Consider the following 18,251-nt stretch of genomic DNA (forward strand, 5'->3'; position numbering starts at 1 on the left):
GCCAATGACAAACCATCAAGCCATCCTGCTCAAACGTTTGTCTCCAACCCCTGCAGGCGGTCCATCCTCTGCACGTTGCGCTCGATGGCGGCCTGGCATGTGATTGGCTGGGCACACTCGGCAAGGAACCACCCTCTCTCTCCGTCACGCAGTCGCTCACCTTCACACCAGCCTAACGAGGAGAAGTTTCACCACACGATAACTTGAGCTGTTTCTTTGTGAGGTCACTGCTTCCTATTTAGCAGCCGAATGTAGCTTGTTCTTTGATAATGACATGCAGTCTCCATGGTTACAAGGGGAATGCCCTTGTTGATTTACAGAATAAAACTAGAGCATTTGAGTGAAAAGGCAAGCATACCGTCTTCCACAGTCTGCGAAAGCAACACCACATCAGCCACCTGCAGGGACAACTCATCTGGCTGCTTGGCTGTGTAAGTTCTGATCACCTCCATCTGCATGATATCTGAAACACAAAAGCAACAATCAAATGCATTAGCCTGGTCCTATTTCAAAACACTGCTATGGGAATTCAAACTCAACGTCAAGTTGAATGAATGTGACGGGGAAAAAAGGTTGTTTCATCAAATGGCCACATGGAGGCGCAACAGACTAACAATAGACGTGGTTGAGACTTACTGGTTCTGTCCTGACACTTGTTGCTGTTGACATTCTGTCCCAGAGCACTGATCCACCGAGCTCGCTCATTCCTACACGGACACACGAAGACGCATTCAAAATTCTCAAAAGTTGTTCTAGTACTAGCAATCAGAGTTTTATTAACAAATCACAACTTGACAATTTTGTCACGACTGACAAGGAAGGACTTTTCCATTTTGCACGTCGGATGTGGCATGAGATCTGCCTGGAAAGGACTGCGGAGATACATTAAGCACAGCAGGCTAGCATGCCGTTGAGGGAAAATTCATTATTCATCCGCTATCCTTCCCGCCCACCTATCTGTCCGTCCATCATTGTGAGAACAGAGGTGTGTTTTCAGTCGGAGAGATCAAACACAAGGCTGATTCTCAGGAGAGGACAAACCTGCTTCTACTAGCTCTCTCTCTCTCTCTCGCTCTCTCACCAGTTTCATGGGAAAAAGCTTGTGGGTGGAGCTGCACAGGTCAGATTCCATTAAACTCTCATTTCACCTGTTCTCATCTACTGCTAAATGCAGCTGAGGATTTAGAAAAGACAGGAGGGAGAGAGACAAAGGGAGTTTTGGAAATGAAGCGGAGGGGCTCCCCTCATGAATCAGCCTGCATCATGCAGATGGAGACAACACGCACAGTCGATTACAGACGCTTCACAATGGCCTCAATTGAACCTCATAAAGAATAGTCCCCTGAGTCACACCGCATTTGTGTTTTCCCATTGTGATTGTGCACCGTTTGTGTCTTTTTTTAGGACACACAACGTGTAAAATATGAGTTCATGTCATCCGTAAACAACAAATTTCCTGTGTGACATCAATATAAACCTTTGTAACCAATACTTTGAGCAACGTCAGCAATTTAGTGTGCCCACAACATAATATAATCCCTGATAAAAGGCAACCTTTGGATTGGATTTGGTTTACTGTCCGTTTTCAGTTAGTGCTCTGCCACTATGTGAGCTTCACTCATTTTTTCCTTTAGGGCTGACATGTAGCCTGCAAACTTGGCGATCTGCACAAGTTGTTGCTGTGTGGAAACATGTTGCCTTTTTAGAGGTGCATCAAACACACCCACATTAAACAAGGGCTCCAATAGACGCCAGCTATTCAATTTTCACAGATCGATTTACGGTATGTGCTTTCTGATTCCATCTGCCTCTTCAGGCTCAGCGGAGTCATCAGACACCACCACCACCTACTACTCAGAGCCGATACACTTAGGTCACAATCCCCACTGAATATAAGTGTTGACGACTTTTAGACTACTTCATGACATCGTGTCCGGTTGCATTGCACATGCTAAATTGTTCATAAAGTAAAGCTGATATTTTAAAAATCAGGAAATTGTGACTGACACATGCATATTTTTATAAAATGTCACAACCAAACTAAAGTGCTGATTGAAGCTGCTGGCAATTCTCAAGTATCTACATACGCGTGAAGATTAAATGGCAATGGAAGAAAAACACATAAAAAAAAGATTACAACCGAGTGTATATTTATAGCTCTTCAGGAACACAAACGATCAATGATCATGATGTTGCTTTTAGCTTCCCTTCCTGCCTCACGGACTGAAAGTTTGGTACCTATAGATTGAAACCTAAATGAGCTTAAGCCTGACCTGCCCTGTCAGATGTTTGAGCGTTGGACACAAATGCAGACAGTCTCGTGACACAACCACGCAAACATTCCGGTTTGCTTTGTCATTCCTGAACAGCTGAAATACTTCATGAAAGCAGTGAACGTAAATGTTTCCTGCATACCTAACAGACACACAGACAGACGACAACATGCGTTTGACAGGCGCTCAGTGGTTATCTGCGGAATGTGAAGCACATAGCAAGAAAGACAGAATCGGAGTAAAGGGGGGGGGGGGGTGAAATCATGATGTGCAAGCGTGCAGCAGATGTACGGATTCCTCTTCTGCTTACGTAACTGGTGCTGCTTTGTCTTATAGCTGCATATTTCATTAGCTCTACTACTTTGCTGCAAACATCTGTGGCTGCTCGCATCCACTGACAGAGGAGAACTATTCACTGACTGCAGACAGGACATGACTTCAGGGTCACAAGAAGTTTTGCTGGCATGCAAAACCAAACAAAGACTACAGATTAAAATAAGAACACACCATACAGAAAGAGAAGAATCATCGCAAGCTATGCAAGAAGGGGCATCCACACAGGCGTCCTTGTGCCATTTCCAGTCCAGCTGTCAGTCTGAATTCCTGACGTATTATGTCACTGCTGCGGTCAAAGATCATTCTACTGCACTCATATTCCTGAAGACCTCCCACAGAAGCGCGCAGATGCAGGTAATGCATCAGCGTAAAGGTCAGCAGGCAGAGAACAGATGGAGCTGAAAGCATAAAACCCCCACAACGGACGACAAGAGTAAAATTCCATTTGGGTCGTTCAATTTCCAGCAGAAAAACATAGACCCGCCTCTAGTCAGAATCTCATATCTCCCTCACCCCTGGGAACTTGCCAGGTGCTTATTTTCTTGTTGGTGGGCGTCTTTTGGTTGATTCCTACTTTTTAGTGTTTTTCTTCTTTGTCCACAAGATATTTAGCAAAATGTAATAGATTTTGATAAACATTTAGCGTGAGGGTGAATCTTGAAGAATGGAGAACAAATGCATATTGTGGATCTAACAACATCATGGTGACATCAGCATAGTGTATGTATATCCTGGGTTCTCTATACAGCATGGCATGCAGCACATTCACTCCCACAGTAATTTCTACTTCCGCCCTCTCGTGAGTGTTGTCGGTTTACCTTTTTATGACATTCTGCACCTGTAATGAGTTTGCAATCTAACTTGTATTATCATGAGCATCGAATGAATAATCAGAACAATCATAAGCGGCAGCCATACGTTCCAATCTAATAGGATTAGACTAATGCTGTCCTCCCAATTTCCTTTAAATGGGACAAAGGATCAAAATAGGCTGACTAATGTTACAACATTTCCATGTGTCACGCTGGCTTAGATCACTAATTTGGGATGAATGGCTGCTGGAGGAGGAAGTCATCCTGTGGCCATGACAAAAACAAAGAGCAGACACTGGCTGCCGTCTAAAAGATGAGCTGCGGGGCAGTGAGGAAGGGTCCGGGAGAGTGGAAGAGCGGGTGGAGGGAAGCGTGGGAAACAGCCCACTAAACAATGGGCCACTGCTTGTTGGCAGCAGCTTTTACAAAGCCAAGCAATCATTCAGTACTCCAGTGAGTAGAGGGCTACAAACCAAACACACACACACACACACACACAGCCTACACGATTACAACTTAGCTCAGGGCCCCAAAACCAAAAGCTATCAAAGAAGGGAGTCTAGGGAATTTCCATTACATCACAAACACTGGGGGCACTCAGACAAGTAGACCCCCCCCCCATGTATATGTGAGTGCTATATAAAGCTCAACTCATGTCCCCCCCCAACGCAAGACGTAGGAGTAGCAGTGATTCTCTTAGTGACATCATGGGGCAAACATCAGCAGGTGACGCAGCTATTCAGCCATAAGGCCAGCTTTGAGCAAGCGGGACAAACAAAGTCAATTTGTTTGTCCCGCAGACAATTTCCTGGGTACAAAATTATACAAATATTTTCTTCATTTTTGCTTTTTTCCCCCCCAATAGAAATTCTGAATGGTTTCACCCACTGAGGCCTGTGGTTTCTTTTAAATTTCCAATAAACTGTGATGAAAGGATGTAATTTGATTCCTCTGCTACCGCGTGAACACCTGTACCATCTTCTGAGCTCCTGTCAGGAGGGTTATGCTCTCTCTACAACATTGTAATGATTAATGATTGAATGATTAAGAGCTAACGCTCGTTGAAAGTTTTCTACAGTCGAGCTGAAAACATACCTTCTATGATACAAACACAGAGGGACTTTTCCTAACAGAAAACAGGCCTTGTGAAAAGGATTGATCCCCGGAAAATAATTACAGTGAAAACTGAGTGTGTGTGCGTGTGTGTATGTGCGTGCACACACATGAGCTGTAAATCCTAACGCTTACCAGAACAAATACACCCTGTATGAAAGTCAATATGCGACAGATCCTCTCCTTTAGTACAGGTTATGTAATCTATGCAAACAACCTCGATTTTACTCCATTCCCTGTACGAAGAGAGATGGATTCTGGGGGATGAAGTCTGGTCTAAGCTTTACAAACACAACGGCAGGCATGAAGTTCACTGCACTAAAAAATGTGCAACAAATTTCAGCTACAACCGGCAACTTTTCCACAGAGAACATGTTTATCTAAAGCAGCCTTTAATATACCTCATGCTTGCATAACGGACAGATGAACCGTCCTTTATACAGCCGAACAACAGCAGTCGGGCAGAATCTCCAGAAGAGGTGTAACTAAATATCCCTGTGAGCCAAGGTCCCAAAAGAGGTTTAGAAATAAGAGCCAACGGAGAGAGGAAGTGACAAAGAATATCAGATCAAATACAGGAAGATAAGGGAGTCTGTGTCAGGGAGAAGGACCTGAGCGATCGCCGCTGGAAAAACACATTGAAGTGAAACTTGTGCTGTCTTGGCTCTACACCAAAATATACAATCTTAATGCCACTCTGCAGGCCGTGTGTGTTTGTGCAAGGATGCAGCTTTAACTAAGTGATCAGACAGCTCCACTCAAAATCAAGGTCAGGTGAATCTATAACTCAAACTCAGGTGAAACAGAAACAGCAAAATTTACTCACAGCAACTCCGTCCCCAGGATCATGACCACCTTTTCACTGGAGTGGTTGCTACGGAAACACAGGCGGAAAAGATGGTTGGCGCCGGGTTGCCGTGAGCTCAGCATGCTGCCTGTGCTTCTGACTGGTGACAGGTTGAGATCCTCTGGCTGGCAGGAGCCCACCCAGATCTGGTCCCTGAGAGCGTAGTCTATCACGTTGTAGCTGTCGTCACTGAAAGAGACAGAGCGTTTTCAGGAAGGAGTAACTCCTCAAAATGTGGTGGCATCTCAGTATCACTATGGGCTGTTGAAGATCCAGGTTTAGTGGGCTAAAGCAGCTGGCACATGCTGTTCGGTTATAACACACAATGTACCGGCTACCTTTTCCCATCCACCCACTGACATCCAGTTGAAGCTCACCGTTTTAACCACATATTTGATTTCATTGGACCTCAGCTATTCGAATCCAGACAGGAAGGTTGCAAAGTTATCCAAATGGCCTGAATGAATGCGGCTGTCTACAAATCCCCCACAATACATCAGCTGCCACCTTGTTTCTTCAGCGCGTGCTTACATTTCTCACAAGAACGCTTTACCTGAGCGTGACCCAGCATCCGGCAGAGCACTGAGTCGATGGAAACATCTGGAGCTTATTGTGAATATCAGTATCTCTGAGGCAGCGCCAAAGCCTTGAGAAGAAATGTGCATGTGCGTGTTTTCAACGTGCCCGGAAAAACAGGAGCCTCATGTGTTTCATCATCCCGAGATAGAGACAGCAACAGAGTCGAGCAGCTACTGGACTAGAGCTGGCTTCTTGTGACGTAACATGACCATCAATGCATTACATTTAGTGATTTAGTAAACACACATCAGTGTGAGCCTACTGGCTCAGAGGCTTTCAAAGAGGTTCAGCTGTTACCCATAAACCCTTGCTGTTAACCAATCAATCAGGTTACAGCAAGCTGCCTTGATCCTCTTAGAAGAGGAAAGTGCTTGAAGTAAGAAACCTATAAAAGTGGATGAGATGGGCAGGATTGTGAGGACAAGGACTGATGCCTATGATGTGGAACAGACTGATCTGAAACGTGCCTAACATTCCAACACACATGCAAATTCACAAGGAAGCCTAAAGACGGCACAAACGCACGCACACACACACACACACACGCACGATAAGACTAAAATATTCTTGTGCAATGCAGGATTGTTGAGACTATGGCATTGGTAAACAAACAAGAGGAACTGGGACAGAAAGCATTGGGATTATAGATTGTCACGTACGCAAAGATAGGAGTGACAAAAAACATGCAAGGTCTTCACTACAATTTAACAACATGGAAAAACAGAGGAAGAGAGTTAGAGGGAGAAAAATGATAAACTCTAGCGTTGGAAGTGTAAAGGATTCCAAACCCCCGACAGGAAAATAAGAGGAAGTGAAGCTGAGAGAGGAGCCAGCTGGTGTGGACTCGCTGTTATGCAAGCGTCCCCGTGAGTGCAGCCGGACAACCCTTTCCCTGCTGCGTGACAATGTGGATTCCAGAAATCCAAGTCCATTTTGGATGCAGGAAAAGTGAATAAAATGAAAAGTTTGTTACGATGAGGGTCTACTGACCTCCTTTTGTTTTCTCTTTCACAGCGGAGAGAGGATGCAAAAATGAGAATCTTTTTTAGATGTAAAATTAATTAATATGATCTAACCATTGTGGTTATTATTGATTAATGTGGAAATCAAAAAGAGCAAAAAGTCCAAAATATATGGAGAAATGTTTCGTTCTTGTCCAGATCCAAACATTTAAAACTCAAAGATAGTTCTCCACACTGAAGAGCTAGAATATGCTCTGTGTGCCTGAAAGTGACTTTGAATAATCGACTGTATTTATTATGATATACAGACAAATGCGTGTTCTCTTCTTCGGCTATTAAGGAAAGCATTCTCAAGTCATATCTTTTCACTCTGCTGTATGTTTGACCTTTACACCCCTGGTGTTCACGGTGTTCCCAGAAATGCCTGCTACTGAAATAAGACAAGCCAAAAGGATTCAAGCACACAGTGTTATTGCATTTGGCAGCATCCTGTTCGTTGCTTGTAAGCAATCCGCCCACAAACTCGGACTCACAATGGCCACGAGAGAGCTATTACACCATCATGTCAGGAGGTCTGGCTGGATGATTACTGGATGCAGAGTGTAATCAACTGCCGCTCCCTTTCAAAAGAACACACATGATACCAGAGCCTTCCTTTTCCAAATTCCTCTTCCAAGCACACGCCTGACACCGCACGCCACCGGAGCCTGCTGTCCCTGAGCCCACTTAAAAAAAAAATCCATACGTTCTTTTTCTTTTTGTGCATGGTGTTAAAATCAGTTCAGGACTCAAAGGGGGACGGCGAGCAAGACACACCCAAAATGCATACACAAACGAACCCCACAGACGCTTGTGGAAGTCTCCCCACGGCTCGCTTCATAATTTAGTGGCAAACCAAGAGGGAAAAGAGGAGTCACCGGCAGGGTAGACAACAAGCAGCTCTACTTGTTCCAGATGCTACAGGGGCATGTTCAAAGTTCAAACCTCAACAAGCACCAGAAAATCACATGCACATTAACGATGACATGTTGCGGCAAGTTCAGTAATGTGCACCTGTTGCATTCTGCATCTGCAGGCGTTAATGGCCGTTAAATATCGAATCCTATTCTACTGACAAAGATATCACCAAAGGTTCTGTAAATGTCAACAAGTTTTTTTTTAAAGCACCATCAATGCAATTTAGGAGTTATTTTACATCCATTTTGGCAAAATGCTCAAAAGTTTTATTGGATTCCCATTTATTGCCAAAGTAAAGTCATTAATTCACGGAATAACAAATACCAATAAACTATTTCTGAAATCTACGTTTACAAGTATTTAAATAAGCAATGTCAAAGTAGTGTTGAATAAACATTGACATATTTTATACCTACTTAAAAATCTTTAATGCTTCATGTGTGACGCATCAACATTTATGATATTCAAGGTCTACAATTTGTTATGTTCAAATTCTAGAATTGAGTCAACCCTGTTCTCACTGTCATGTCTGTTTCAGCAGGGCCTCCAGAACTGAAGATTCCTGTTTCTCACAACAAGTTAAAACACGAGGGTGGCGAAGACACGCCCTCGACTCAAGGTCAGGGTTGCATCTAGGAATACACACAGCGTTGTCACCGCAAAGGTTGTCAGTTACACTTTCACACTCAACGTGTTAGAACACGAGCGACAAAGCGAAATATGAACACAAAGGCCACGCTCGCAGCAGCCAAGTCAAATGTGGGCTCACCTCTTCTTCCTGGTGACGATAAAGACATCGTTGAAGAGGAAGAAGTAGACCTGCTGTCGAGAAGTCCGCTTGAGGAAAATGCCATTGTCCTCCACAAATGCGGTCAGCTCGCCTCTCTTCACCATCCACCTGGAGGAGGAGACCAGGGGGAAAGGCTGGAGGACAAGAGGAGAGGATGCGTTTAATGGGAAAAGGCAAGAGGTAAAGGAAAAGCTGGCTAAACGGCGGCTGAGGAAATGTCTGATCGAGGTCTAGGAATACCAAATGTGGAAACATTAGTTGCTATAGAACATAGCATGCTATCTGGTCGCTATTTGAATGGATGTGTCAACAGAAGCTGCAGTTCTAACAACTCGGATTTAAACCCCAAAAAATGGTTAGTAATGTCTATTACGTGTGTATATGTGTGTGTGACATTTGACATTTTACACCAGGTTAGTACCTTGATCTTGAAATCCAGCTGAGAGTTGATGGTATACATCATTTCGGTTCGCTCCATTGTGCGAGCTCCTTCGTTACACTTTCGTACAACCTGTTCTCACACATGCCACAAACAGACACACACAAACAGAATTGTTACAAATGTGTAACATGAACATCAAGAGCTAAGAAATTAACCCAATTAATAGGATGCGCCCAAGTCCACAAATTAGAAACAACAAAGGAACCTAAATATCAAAACGTGCCCCTTCAGTACTTGTTTATTGTGTGCAGAACGTTTCTGGAAAATACAATAAACCATTTTTAGGCTAAGCTCTGGAAATTGAGTCGCTTGAACAGACAGAACTCAATTTTATATCCTCCTCATAGTTTGTCAGTGGAAGGGGATAATTAAATAATGCTCGATTGACACACATGGTGTTAAACACATCCATGGCAGCATCAACCCACACACCTTGCTGACCGCTTGCAAGGCCCTCGTGCACTCGTCATATTGTGTTGAGTCTTTGGGAGTCTTCTGACAAATTGTCTGCAACAAAGTGATGTCACAGATCATAATTTAAACCAAATTAAAATCATTGTACAGTATACGCAACAATTCACAGCAAATCATTGCATCAGTGTTCACCATAGTCGATCTGCATGACATATTGGTGCCTGAAGAAAGCTGTGGGAAGAAGTGACGTGAAACCAAACTTTCCCAGGATCCAAAAGCCTCTGAACGCACAAGCAGAAAGCCCAAAGCCCCGAGGGAAAGACTTGACAGAAGAAAATAGAGAGGAGGAGGAAGTAAGAGTAGAGTAGAGTAGAGTAGAGTAGAGTAGAGTAGAGTAGAGTAGAGGATGAGCACAGTGGGAATAGAAAATGTGGAACCAAAGGAAGCAAACTGATGACAAATCAAAACATCAAAAGGAAGAAGTTCATTCAGTTGAGGTTAATGAATAATGGTCTGATGATCTACAAACATTTTTGAAACTGGAAAACATCCCACGCAGAATAAATCATGGATACAAAAAAAGAACTGTTGTGTAAGAATTCCAAAAGCTTATGTTACTGGACTTCTTCACTGCACTCACATCCATAAGCAGCGGCAGGCGCGTGATCCTCTGCATGGGCAGGATCAGGAATGAGATCATGGGGAGGTTTTTGCAATCTGGGTCACCCTCGATCCTGGTCAGCACCTCCTTAAAAACTGGATTCTTGGACCTGCAGGGTCAAAGATAGAAGGGTGTTTTGATGTCAATTAAGAGAGGAAGAAGATGAAAAAATAGTGGGAGGTAGAGTGAAACACTCTGGTGTCAGTACAGCCATGTTGGATATGATAAGAACATCCGTTCGGTCACTCACACCAGCCTCTGTAGAGTTCTCTGCTGATAGACCTCATTGGAGCAGTATGTGATGTAGGGATCAAAGTTAGACTGAGCATGTCTGCAGACGATGCCACTGATGTCATCGATCACAATGCTCTGTTGGTGTTTTTCCTCCAGTTCTTTAAAGAACCTGAACACAACGATGAACGGTTAGTATGTCAGGGATTCATGCGCTGCATAGCCCCAGCTTGAGTCAGGCACATCCCATCATTCGTCATCCCACGCATGGGGAGAACATGGGATACAGAGCCAGATATGCAGGAAGCACAGCCGCATCTTTCATCCAAACCACCAGTGAGAGGAAAGAGGAACTCCACGCCTCCTCGAATAGACTTTGCCTCGCGTTAAAAAGAACACAGAGGCCTTTCCTTTTCCTGAACAGCTCAGGCAATGTTTTAACATCACACCACGTATCCAGCTTCAAGAGAACCGCTTCAGCAGGGATCGTCCAAATTGACAAACAGGAAGCAGTCTCACAGATACAGGATGCTGACCTTGACTAGCTGGACCTTTTTAGTTAATCTGCAAATGCGCTGCTAAGACTATCTATGGGAAGCAATGCTTTGTGTGAAGCTGGAGCCACCCCCATCCCTGACCCCATAGTAGTGCATAGTCTATGAATTGTACTTTTCCAAATTAGGTCTGGAATAATCAGTGTAACACACACACACATGCTAGCCTATCCTTCGATCCTTGGCTTTAAGGCATGACCAGGGAATAAAAACATCAATAATCCTCCTTTGACACAATTCAATCCCTATAGCAGCATGATGTCATAAAGAAAAGAGGACAAGGGAGCATATTAACCTTGACAGCATTCAGAGAGGATAACCAAAGCACATTCTCCATTATGTCTTTCACACCCAAAAGCAACAGTCCAAGGACAGTGTGACTCATCAACAACAAACAACAACAACATTACATCACTTGTGTCAGTTTTACTGAGGATCACATCCATAAACTTCTGGAAATAAATGAATGAATCAAATGTAACACCTAACTGAATGTGCATCATGTGCTGCTTGCTCTTAGTCGTAAGCGTCACCGTTCTCATTAGGGAGCGGGCGACTTGTGAGCAGTGTCAGGATAACGTCAAAGGTTTTGTTGCTGAAATTCTGTCAGTCGTTTATAGAACTCATTCCAGCGATGATGTAATGGCTTCTTCTTTCTGTCAGTTCATGGGATCCTTGAAAGGTCATTTCCTGTGCTATGTATAAGATTCAACAGCCTATGCATGAACACTATCAAACAAGAGCGGAATAAAGACTCATGGCAACAGCTTTTGACTTTTGCATTTTTCCTGCACTAATATTTGGTGAACAGTTGATGCATCAGGTCTGTTTCTGAGCTCCCTCACGCAACACAGAATGTTCATTTGATGCTGCAATCCTTCTGACTGTGTGTGTGTGACCTCCCATGTAGACAGACAGCTACTCAGGCTGCATAACGAACATCCTTTGTTACTGGAAGCAACCTTTAGAATTTAGTTTGTTATGATGTGTGCCTTAAGCCGTGGGCCTTCTCACGATTTTATTATGCTCGCATAATGACAATAAAGTATCTTGAATCTTGAATCTTGAATCTTGAATCTTGACTGAAGCCAGAACGTCAACCGTCCTAAACGAATGGCGTCAACAGATACGCTTCACGTGGAATGAGTGCAGCCTACCAACTGTCATGAAAGCCAAAGAATGCAAACACAAACACTATTAGACTTTTGCAGAGAAAGAATATGCTACAAATCCACACTTCAGAACATGCCATGACTAAGCCCACAATAAAAAAAAAAGTGTATTAAACATGAAAACACACTGTAGCACAACCACACACTTACTTTTTACTGGCCTCACAGACGTCAGTGATGTTTGAGAAGAGGTGGTGGCGTTCGGTCTTAGTCATGGCCTCGCTGAGCTCTGCAGAGTTCTTAAACATGCGGATCAGGATTTCCAGACTATGCAAATAAGAGTGCTCTGAAGAGATCAACTCAAAAATGGCCTGAAAGAATGGAAAAGAGAGCAACGAATGGGAGATGGAGGAAAATAAAAGAGTAAGGCTGAAAAGAAGGGACAACTCTTTCGTGTGGGTGTTTTTTCTTTGCTTGTTTGTTTTTTAAAAATCAATTTGTGACTCTGCATACTTCATTTTATGGAATCTTTGATGGCTGACATTTGACACCTACATGTCAGTTACGTGTGGAATGCTGCTTTATATTGACAATCAGGGTAATGCTTTTTCTCTGCTCCCTACAGGTAAATAGAATAATAGAATGTCATATAACATCTGCTTTAAGATGTATGATAATCAATAGTGCATAATTCCTGCTGTACACTTTAATGTATTGGTCCAGTTAGAGCATGGCTGCAACTAAAAACTAAATTTCTGTAATTTTTAGGCTAGTTTTATTGATTAAGAGGAGTTGAAATGTCAAGAACACCAGAGCTCAAGCACCTCTATTCATTATGGCGAAGACTCCGCTACAAGATGGCAACACTATCCTGACTATTTTGGCTTCATTTTTGTCAAGTAGGAGAAAGTGGAGATGATTTGTCCATCTCTAAATAAACCAATGTTCTCGACCAATGATAGTGAGCCTCCCGTATTAATTGGACATGCTTAATTGATCTTGCATGCAAAGTAAACATTGGATTATTCTAAGTCTGACACAAAAATGTGATTCCCACCTCTTGCCTTTTGCGCTCCTCCTGGCTCATCCGGTCAGACAGACCACTTTTCTTTACCTGCACGAAACACACAATTTAAACTGATATTAAAGTCATGAAAAGATTTCACAAAGTTGTCAAAAAGGTTTCATGTTAGGTTTGGAGTGTATGGGTGGGTGTGGCCTGTTGTCCTGGCACACAAGGAAAGCACTTGCATGCCACACTGAATGGAGAATTAATGGATTTGTTGTAGAGAATACGGGAAAAGAAAGGTCCTCATCAACTAAAGAGGCGCATGGTGGGTGTTGGAATAAGAAGAGTGTATTACATCATTTTTGAAGCTCTGAAAGCTTTACTGATACTAATTTTAAAGGGAAGAATTGTGTTACATGTTGATGCTGTCAGTATTTGTACTTGAGTAAGACTGAAAAAACATTCTATGGGATGGATATGGAATGATATTAAAGCTCTGACCATTAAAATTTGTCAAACTAAATCAGCTTCAATAAAAACAAATGCCTCCATTGAATCTCTTTTTTTCCACATGCAGGCAAAAATCCAGTGATTTGATCTGTCCTAACATCAAGCTCCTTATCCTGCTTTGGTATGCAGGCACGAGGTCCAGGCCCACCACACCAGCACCTGCGTGGCAACACTCAGCAAACAATAAGAACAAACAAACCTGCAGAAGAACCGGACATCTCCTGTGGTTCTTCCTCCCACACATTCATCAGCCTATTATTTATCTTCCTCTTACCCTCTTTGGATATGCAGCAAAACAATCTATGATCTATGAGTGTAGGGGGGGGGGGGGGGGGGGTGTTAGGTTTTAGTAAGCTTGCAGCCGAATGAAGGTTTTGTGACACGGCTGAAAATGAACCACAATCGACAATCATTCCAGAGCCGATATGAAAGTTCTCTTCTTGAAGTCTGAATCCATGTTTCCTTTCCTGAAGCACAGGAAAACTGACGAACCGTCAGGAAGCATAGGCCGCTTGGGAGGATGCAGCAGTTATACTTTCTGTAACTATATGAATTCCTGGAAACATAAAAAAGAATTCTAGGGTGTGGCATTTAATCAAAAGCTAAATGATGAGGAGTGGGAAGATAGGAACTGCGGAAATAGAGACGATCAGAGAGGACTCAAATGAGGGCAACCTGTCTATCCGGTTCTGGGCTTAGCTCTGGATTGATCTAATTTCCCATCACACCAGTGTTACGCTATCACTTTTAAAAGAAAGTGTTAGAAGCGGAGGAACAATGCTGCGTTGTTAGATCATGTACTGTCTGGCCCAACACATTTAGGCCCACATATCGACAGCTGACAACTGACTTTGGGATAGTCCTGGTCAGTCTGGTGATGCTGGAATCAGCCAAACAACAAGGAGATTTTCACATTCTCTACCCTTAGATCTAAAAACGAATCCTAACTTCCTCCATCCATACCAATTTTTTGCTAAACGGACTGAAATGCCTTGCCAGAAAACTAAATTAACTCACTCCCCTTCTCTGTATTCCTCTTTATCTCCCTTTCTAGCCCTAACTAAATTATGCAATGCGGAACTCTCGTCTGTAGAGGCAACATTTTAAGCATATTTGCAGTCTGACTTTGCCAAAACACTGGCATCAGTCCCAGCAGCACTTTCAAGACTTCCTGTGGATCTGGCTGACTATGGGCCTCCCTGCCACCCAAGACCAAGAAGAACTGCTCCTCGGCTACCTGAGAGGATTGGAGGAGGGCAGTAGCAGCGGGAGGATGGGCATGAACTGTGGCCAAACTGGATACGGTAGCATTCCTCAGAGCACTAGCATTCCAAGAGCATGTGGCGTATGTTTGTCTGCTACTGGAAGGAGGGAAAGGTGAGGAAAAAAAGAGGAATTATTTCTGACCACACTGAGCTGGCTCCAGGAGGTTCGTAGCGGTCTGAACTGCACCACAATGCCACTATCGGGTTTGGGCTCTCTGGAATAGGAGTCCTCATCCGAGTCATTATGTAAAGCCTTCTCCTGGTAGTTCTGGTACAGCTCTTCCTCTGGAACACAGTGTTTGATGCAGACATTTATCATGTTGAAGTTTAAGGGTGCTTCCCCACCGACCGCAACAGCTCCGGGTTGTCAGACTTAATACAGATGGTCCTTACTTACTGACACACCCGTTTTAACGTTGACGGAGTTATGACGGGCTTTTGGAAATTTAAAAGTATGTTAAATAACGACAAGAAACCGGTGTTATGACGAGCGGGATGCACTGGCAGCGTAGCTACGAGTGAGTGCGTACATATGTGCAGTATAAATAGGAATAACAGATACAAGTGAGATAAAGGTAAAGACGTTAAAAAAAAGACGAGAGATTCTCACCTTCGCTGTCAAATGTCCGTTGTGTGGTCAACTGTTTCTTCCTATCTGGACTCTACAAGAAAAACGAAACACAAATAAAACACAAACGCGAGAACCTGGATAATCTCTAAGAGAATAATGAGGCACACACACTGATGAAAAAGGCTTGTGTCCTTATTGCCCCCTGCCTATGACCTGTCTGTGGCCTTTCTGGTGACCTCTGTCAGTGACCCCCGCCTAATTAAAGAGCCACTGTGTGTAAATGTGTGTATGTGTGGGCACGGTGTCACATTACGTCATGTCTTCCAACAGCACATTTATTGTTTCCTTGTAAGGCTTTGTCAGAACTGCTGCTGCTTGGAACTTTTTTCCTCAATTCTCAAGTCTGTGTCTTAGTTTCCCAGATTGCACTTTGTCTACCCCGCCCCCCCCCCATACATAAGACTCAAAGCAATTATAGCACACACATATTAACCAATCAGACGATTGTAATGAACTCTTAATCTGCTCCAACCAAGGAAGCAATGTAAAACCTCAAAGTATTTAAAGGTGTGCTGATCCTGATCAACACCAACCACTGCCTTTTCTCTGATGAGTTTTCTCACCTTGATTTGTCCAGTGGTGTTGGACTTTTCTGTCCTCGGGCTGGCAGACGTTGAACTCTCGTTGCTTGCAGGTTTCCGTGCGCCAGGGCTTGCAGGTTTGGCCGCTCCAGGGCTGGTGAGGGTGACACCGTCAGGACTTGATGGGCTGTCTGCTGATGCTGGGTTATCATTATGTGACCCTTGAATGACAAGCTGGGACAACTGATGGGCCCTTTGATCGACAGACGGTTCCTCTCTGTCTACTCCACTTACACAAGCCTTCCTATAGGACTTACTCCTCAGGCCTCTTCTGAGCGTCCCAGGACTCTCACTTTCTTCATCTCGACCCCCATTAAGGGGTCCGCCTGTAGAAAAGAAGGCTCCGGTTTCCACCATGCTCATGGTTTTTAGTGCCCTCTTTGAATTGTCCAACCCCAGCAGCCCTGCCAAGCTCGGTCCTTGTGTCCCGGGGGGTGGTGCCTTGCTCTGCCGAACATCCGATGCTAAACCCTTGGGAATGAGCTGGTGGGTTCCCATCTTCAGGGCAGCAGGGCTGTTTGTGCTGAGGACAACGGAGGGAGAGGGAGAAATAGTTGGGGAAAGTGACGGAGAGATGGAGGAGATGGAGGAGATGGAGGAGATGGAGGAAGAGGAATGTCTAGTATCCTGTGAGGAGGCAGATGAGACAGAGGATGGATTGCGAGGTGCCTGTCCTCTGTCTGCAGGGGACGGGGAGCGTGGAGTCGGGGGGTCAGAGGACGTGAGGGAAGAGAGAGAGAGAATGCTGGATGTGGAGCTGTGCGAGGGGGTGGGGGTATGTTGGAGTGGAGGAGAGGGGCTGGATGCCGATGGAATGAAGGACAGTTGACAGTGATCATAGTTGCTGTTGTTTGGAGGGCAAGGACACAATGCAGGAGGGGAATCATTAACAGGAGTGGGTTCAGGCGAGGGAGAACTCATGGCAAATCCTTTCTGGTTTTTCTGCGACCTGATACTTGCTGGACTGGACAGGGGTTTCTGGGAGTCCTGGTGCTGGTTATCAGACGATGTCACTACATTTTTTTTCTGCCCCTTGTCGCAGTCTCCGTTACACACTCTTTTATCCAGACAAGCAGATTTGCCATGCTCGGACTTAAATTTGGACAAAAACATTCCATTGGAGAAGTGACCGATACTGATGCTCCGAACCACTCTGCTTTTCTTTGTCGGTTTGCGCAGAACATGCTTCAATACCGAAGTGCTTTTCCCTGAGAGGTGGGGCGTGACTGTCAGTCTCTCAGCAGGTTGATTTGAAGGACAAGAGGACTTCATGTCCTCCACAGGGAAGTCTGTGGTCATAGCGCCATTTGCGTGGTAGCTGAAGGGTCTCGGTTTATGCAAATCTGTGCGACGCTTCCACAAAGGGGTGATGTTGGGATTAGACAGATCCACATCGTTGCCGATATCCATGACCTTACAGGGTCTGTGTGTTCTTCACTAGCTCTGTTCAAACCCCGAGTCCACAGAGCAAACACTGCAGCCCTGTGGAGAACTGATCGTACCCCTAAAGGGCAAACAAAAGACAGGAATAGCAATCAGTGTCAAAGACCTGCGAGCCGTGTCCAAATGTTCAAAGTTTACTCATTAACAGACGTTCGGTCGAGATACTGGCAGCTAAACTTATGAAACGACAAAAAAATCAGAGGCTAAACAAGCAGCTCATAATCTTTTTGTTTATGTTCACTGGGGTGAACTGGCCTTATTTCAAGCACACAGCTTGCAGGGCTTCTTCAAAAGTGTATTCAAATGGTGCCACAACGGCACCAGGGTTGCAGAACTGTCTTTGGGTCTTTCTTTTATTTTTTTTTATCCCAACAAATTTGCTCATAAGGTTTATGACAGACATAAAGCAATGCCGAAATGTCCAGATTCAGATAGAGCACAAATCATTTTCAGGATTAATGTATTTATCCAAAGGAAACAGAATTTACCTCTAATCAGTGGAGCTGCTGTAGAATCCGATCATTGTACCTGTTGCAAAAAAAAAAAATCCTTCTCTGGCAAATTTTATGGCCTTCATTTAGAGCGCAATCGAAACCAAATGAAGTTGGTGAGAATCTGAGTGTCTGTTCGTCCTCAGGTCGGCAGCAATGTGCGCGTCTGAAGCGTGTTGACAGCGCTGAGCGGTTTCAGGAGGAGGAGGAGGAGGAAGGAGGGCGATGGAAATGAGAG

The 18,251-nt window shown here is 44.2% G+C and overlaps 1 protein-coding gene across 1 annotated transcript; it reads right to left on the bottom strand.

The window, feature by feature from the left end:
• Positions 1-29: 29 nt before the first annotated feature.
• Positions 30-17,489, bottom strand: LOC137914184 (rho guanine nucleotide exchange factor 26-like). The gene is made up of 14 exons (XM_068757790.1): positions 16,062-17,489; positions 15,478-15,529; positions 15,010-15,152; positions 13,141-13,197; positions 12,294-12,454; positions 10,437-10,589; positions 10,166-10,295; positions 9,544-9,618; positions 9,091-9,180; positions 8,649-8,803; positions 5,361-5,570; positions 637-707; positions 359-463; positions 30-172 (listed from the first exon to the last, which is right to left on the bottom strand). Exons 1-14 carry the CDS (start codon positions 17,487-17,489, stop codon positions 30-32), a joined length of 2,973 nt encoding a protein of 990 aa, XP_068613891.1.
• Between the last annotated feature and the right edge of the window lie 762 nt (positions 17,490-18,251).

Source organism: Brachionichthys hirsutus, unplaced genomic scaffold, assembly GCF_040956055.1.
Source record: "Brachionichthys hirsutus isolate HB-005 unplaced genomic scaffold, CSIRO-AGI_Bhir_v1 contig_955, whole genome shotgun sequence".
NCBI lineage: Eukaryota > Metazoa > Chordata > Actinopteri > Lophiiformes > Brachionichthyidae > Brachionichthys > Brachionichthys hirsutus.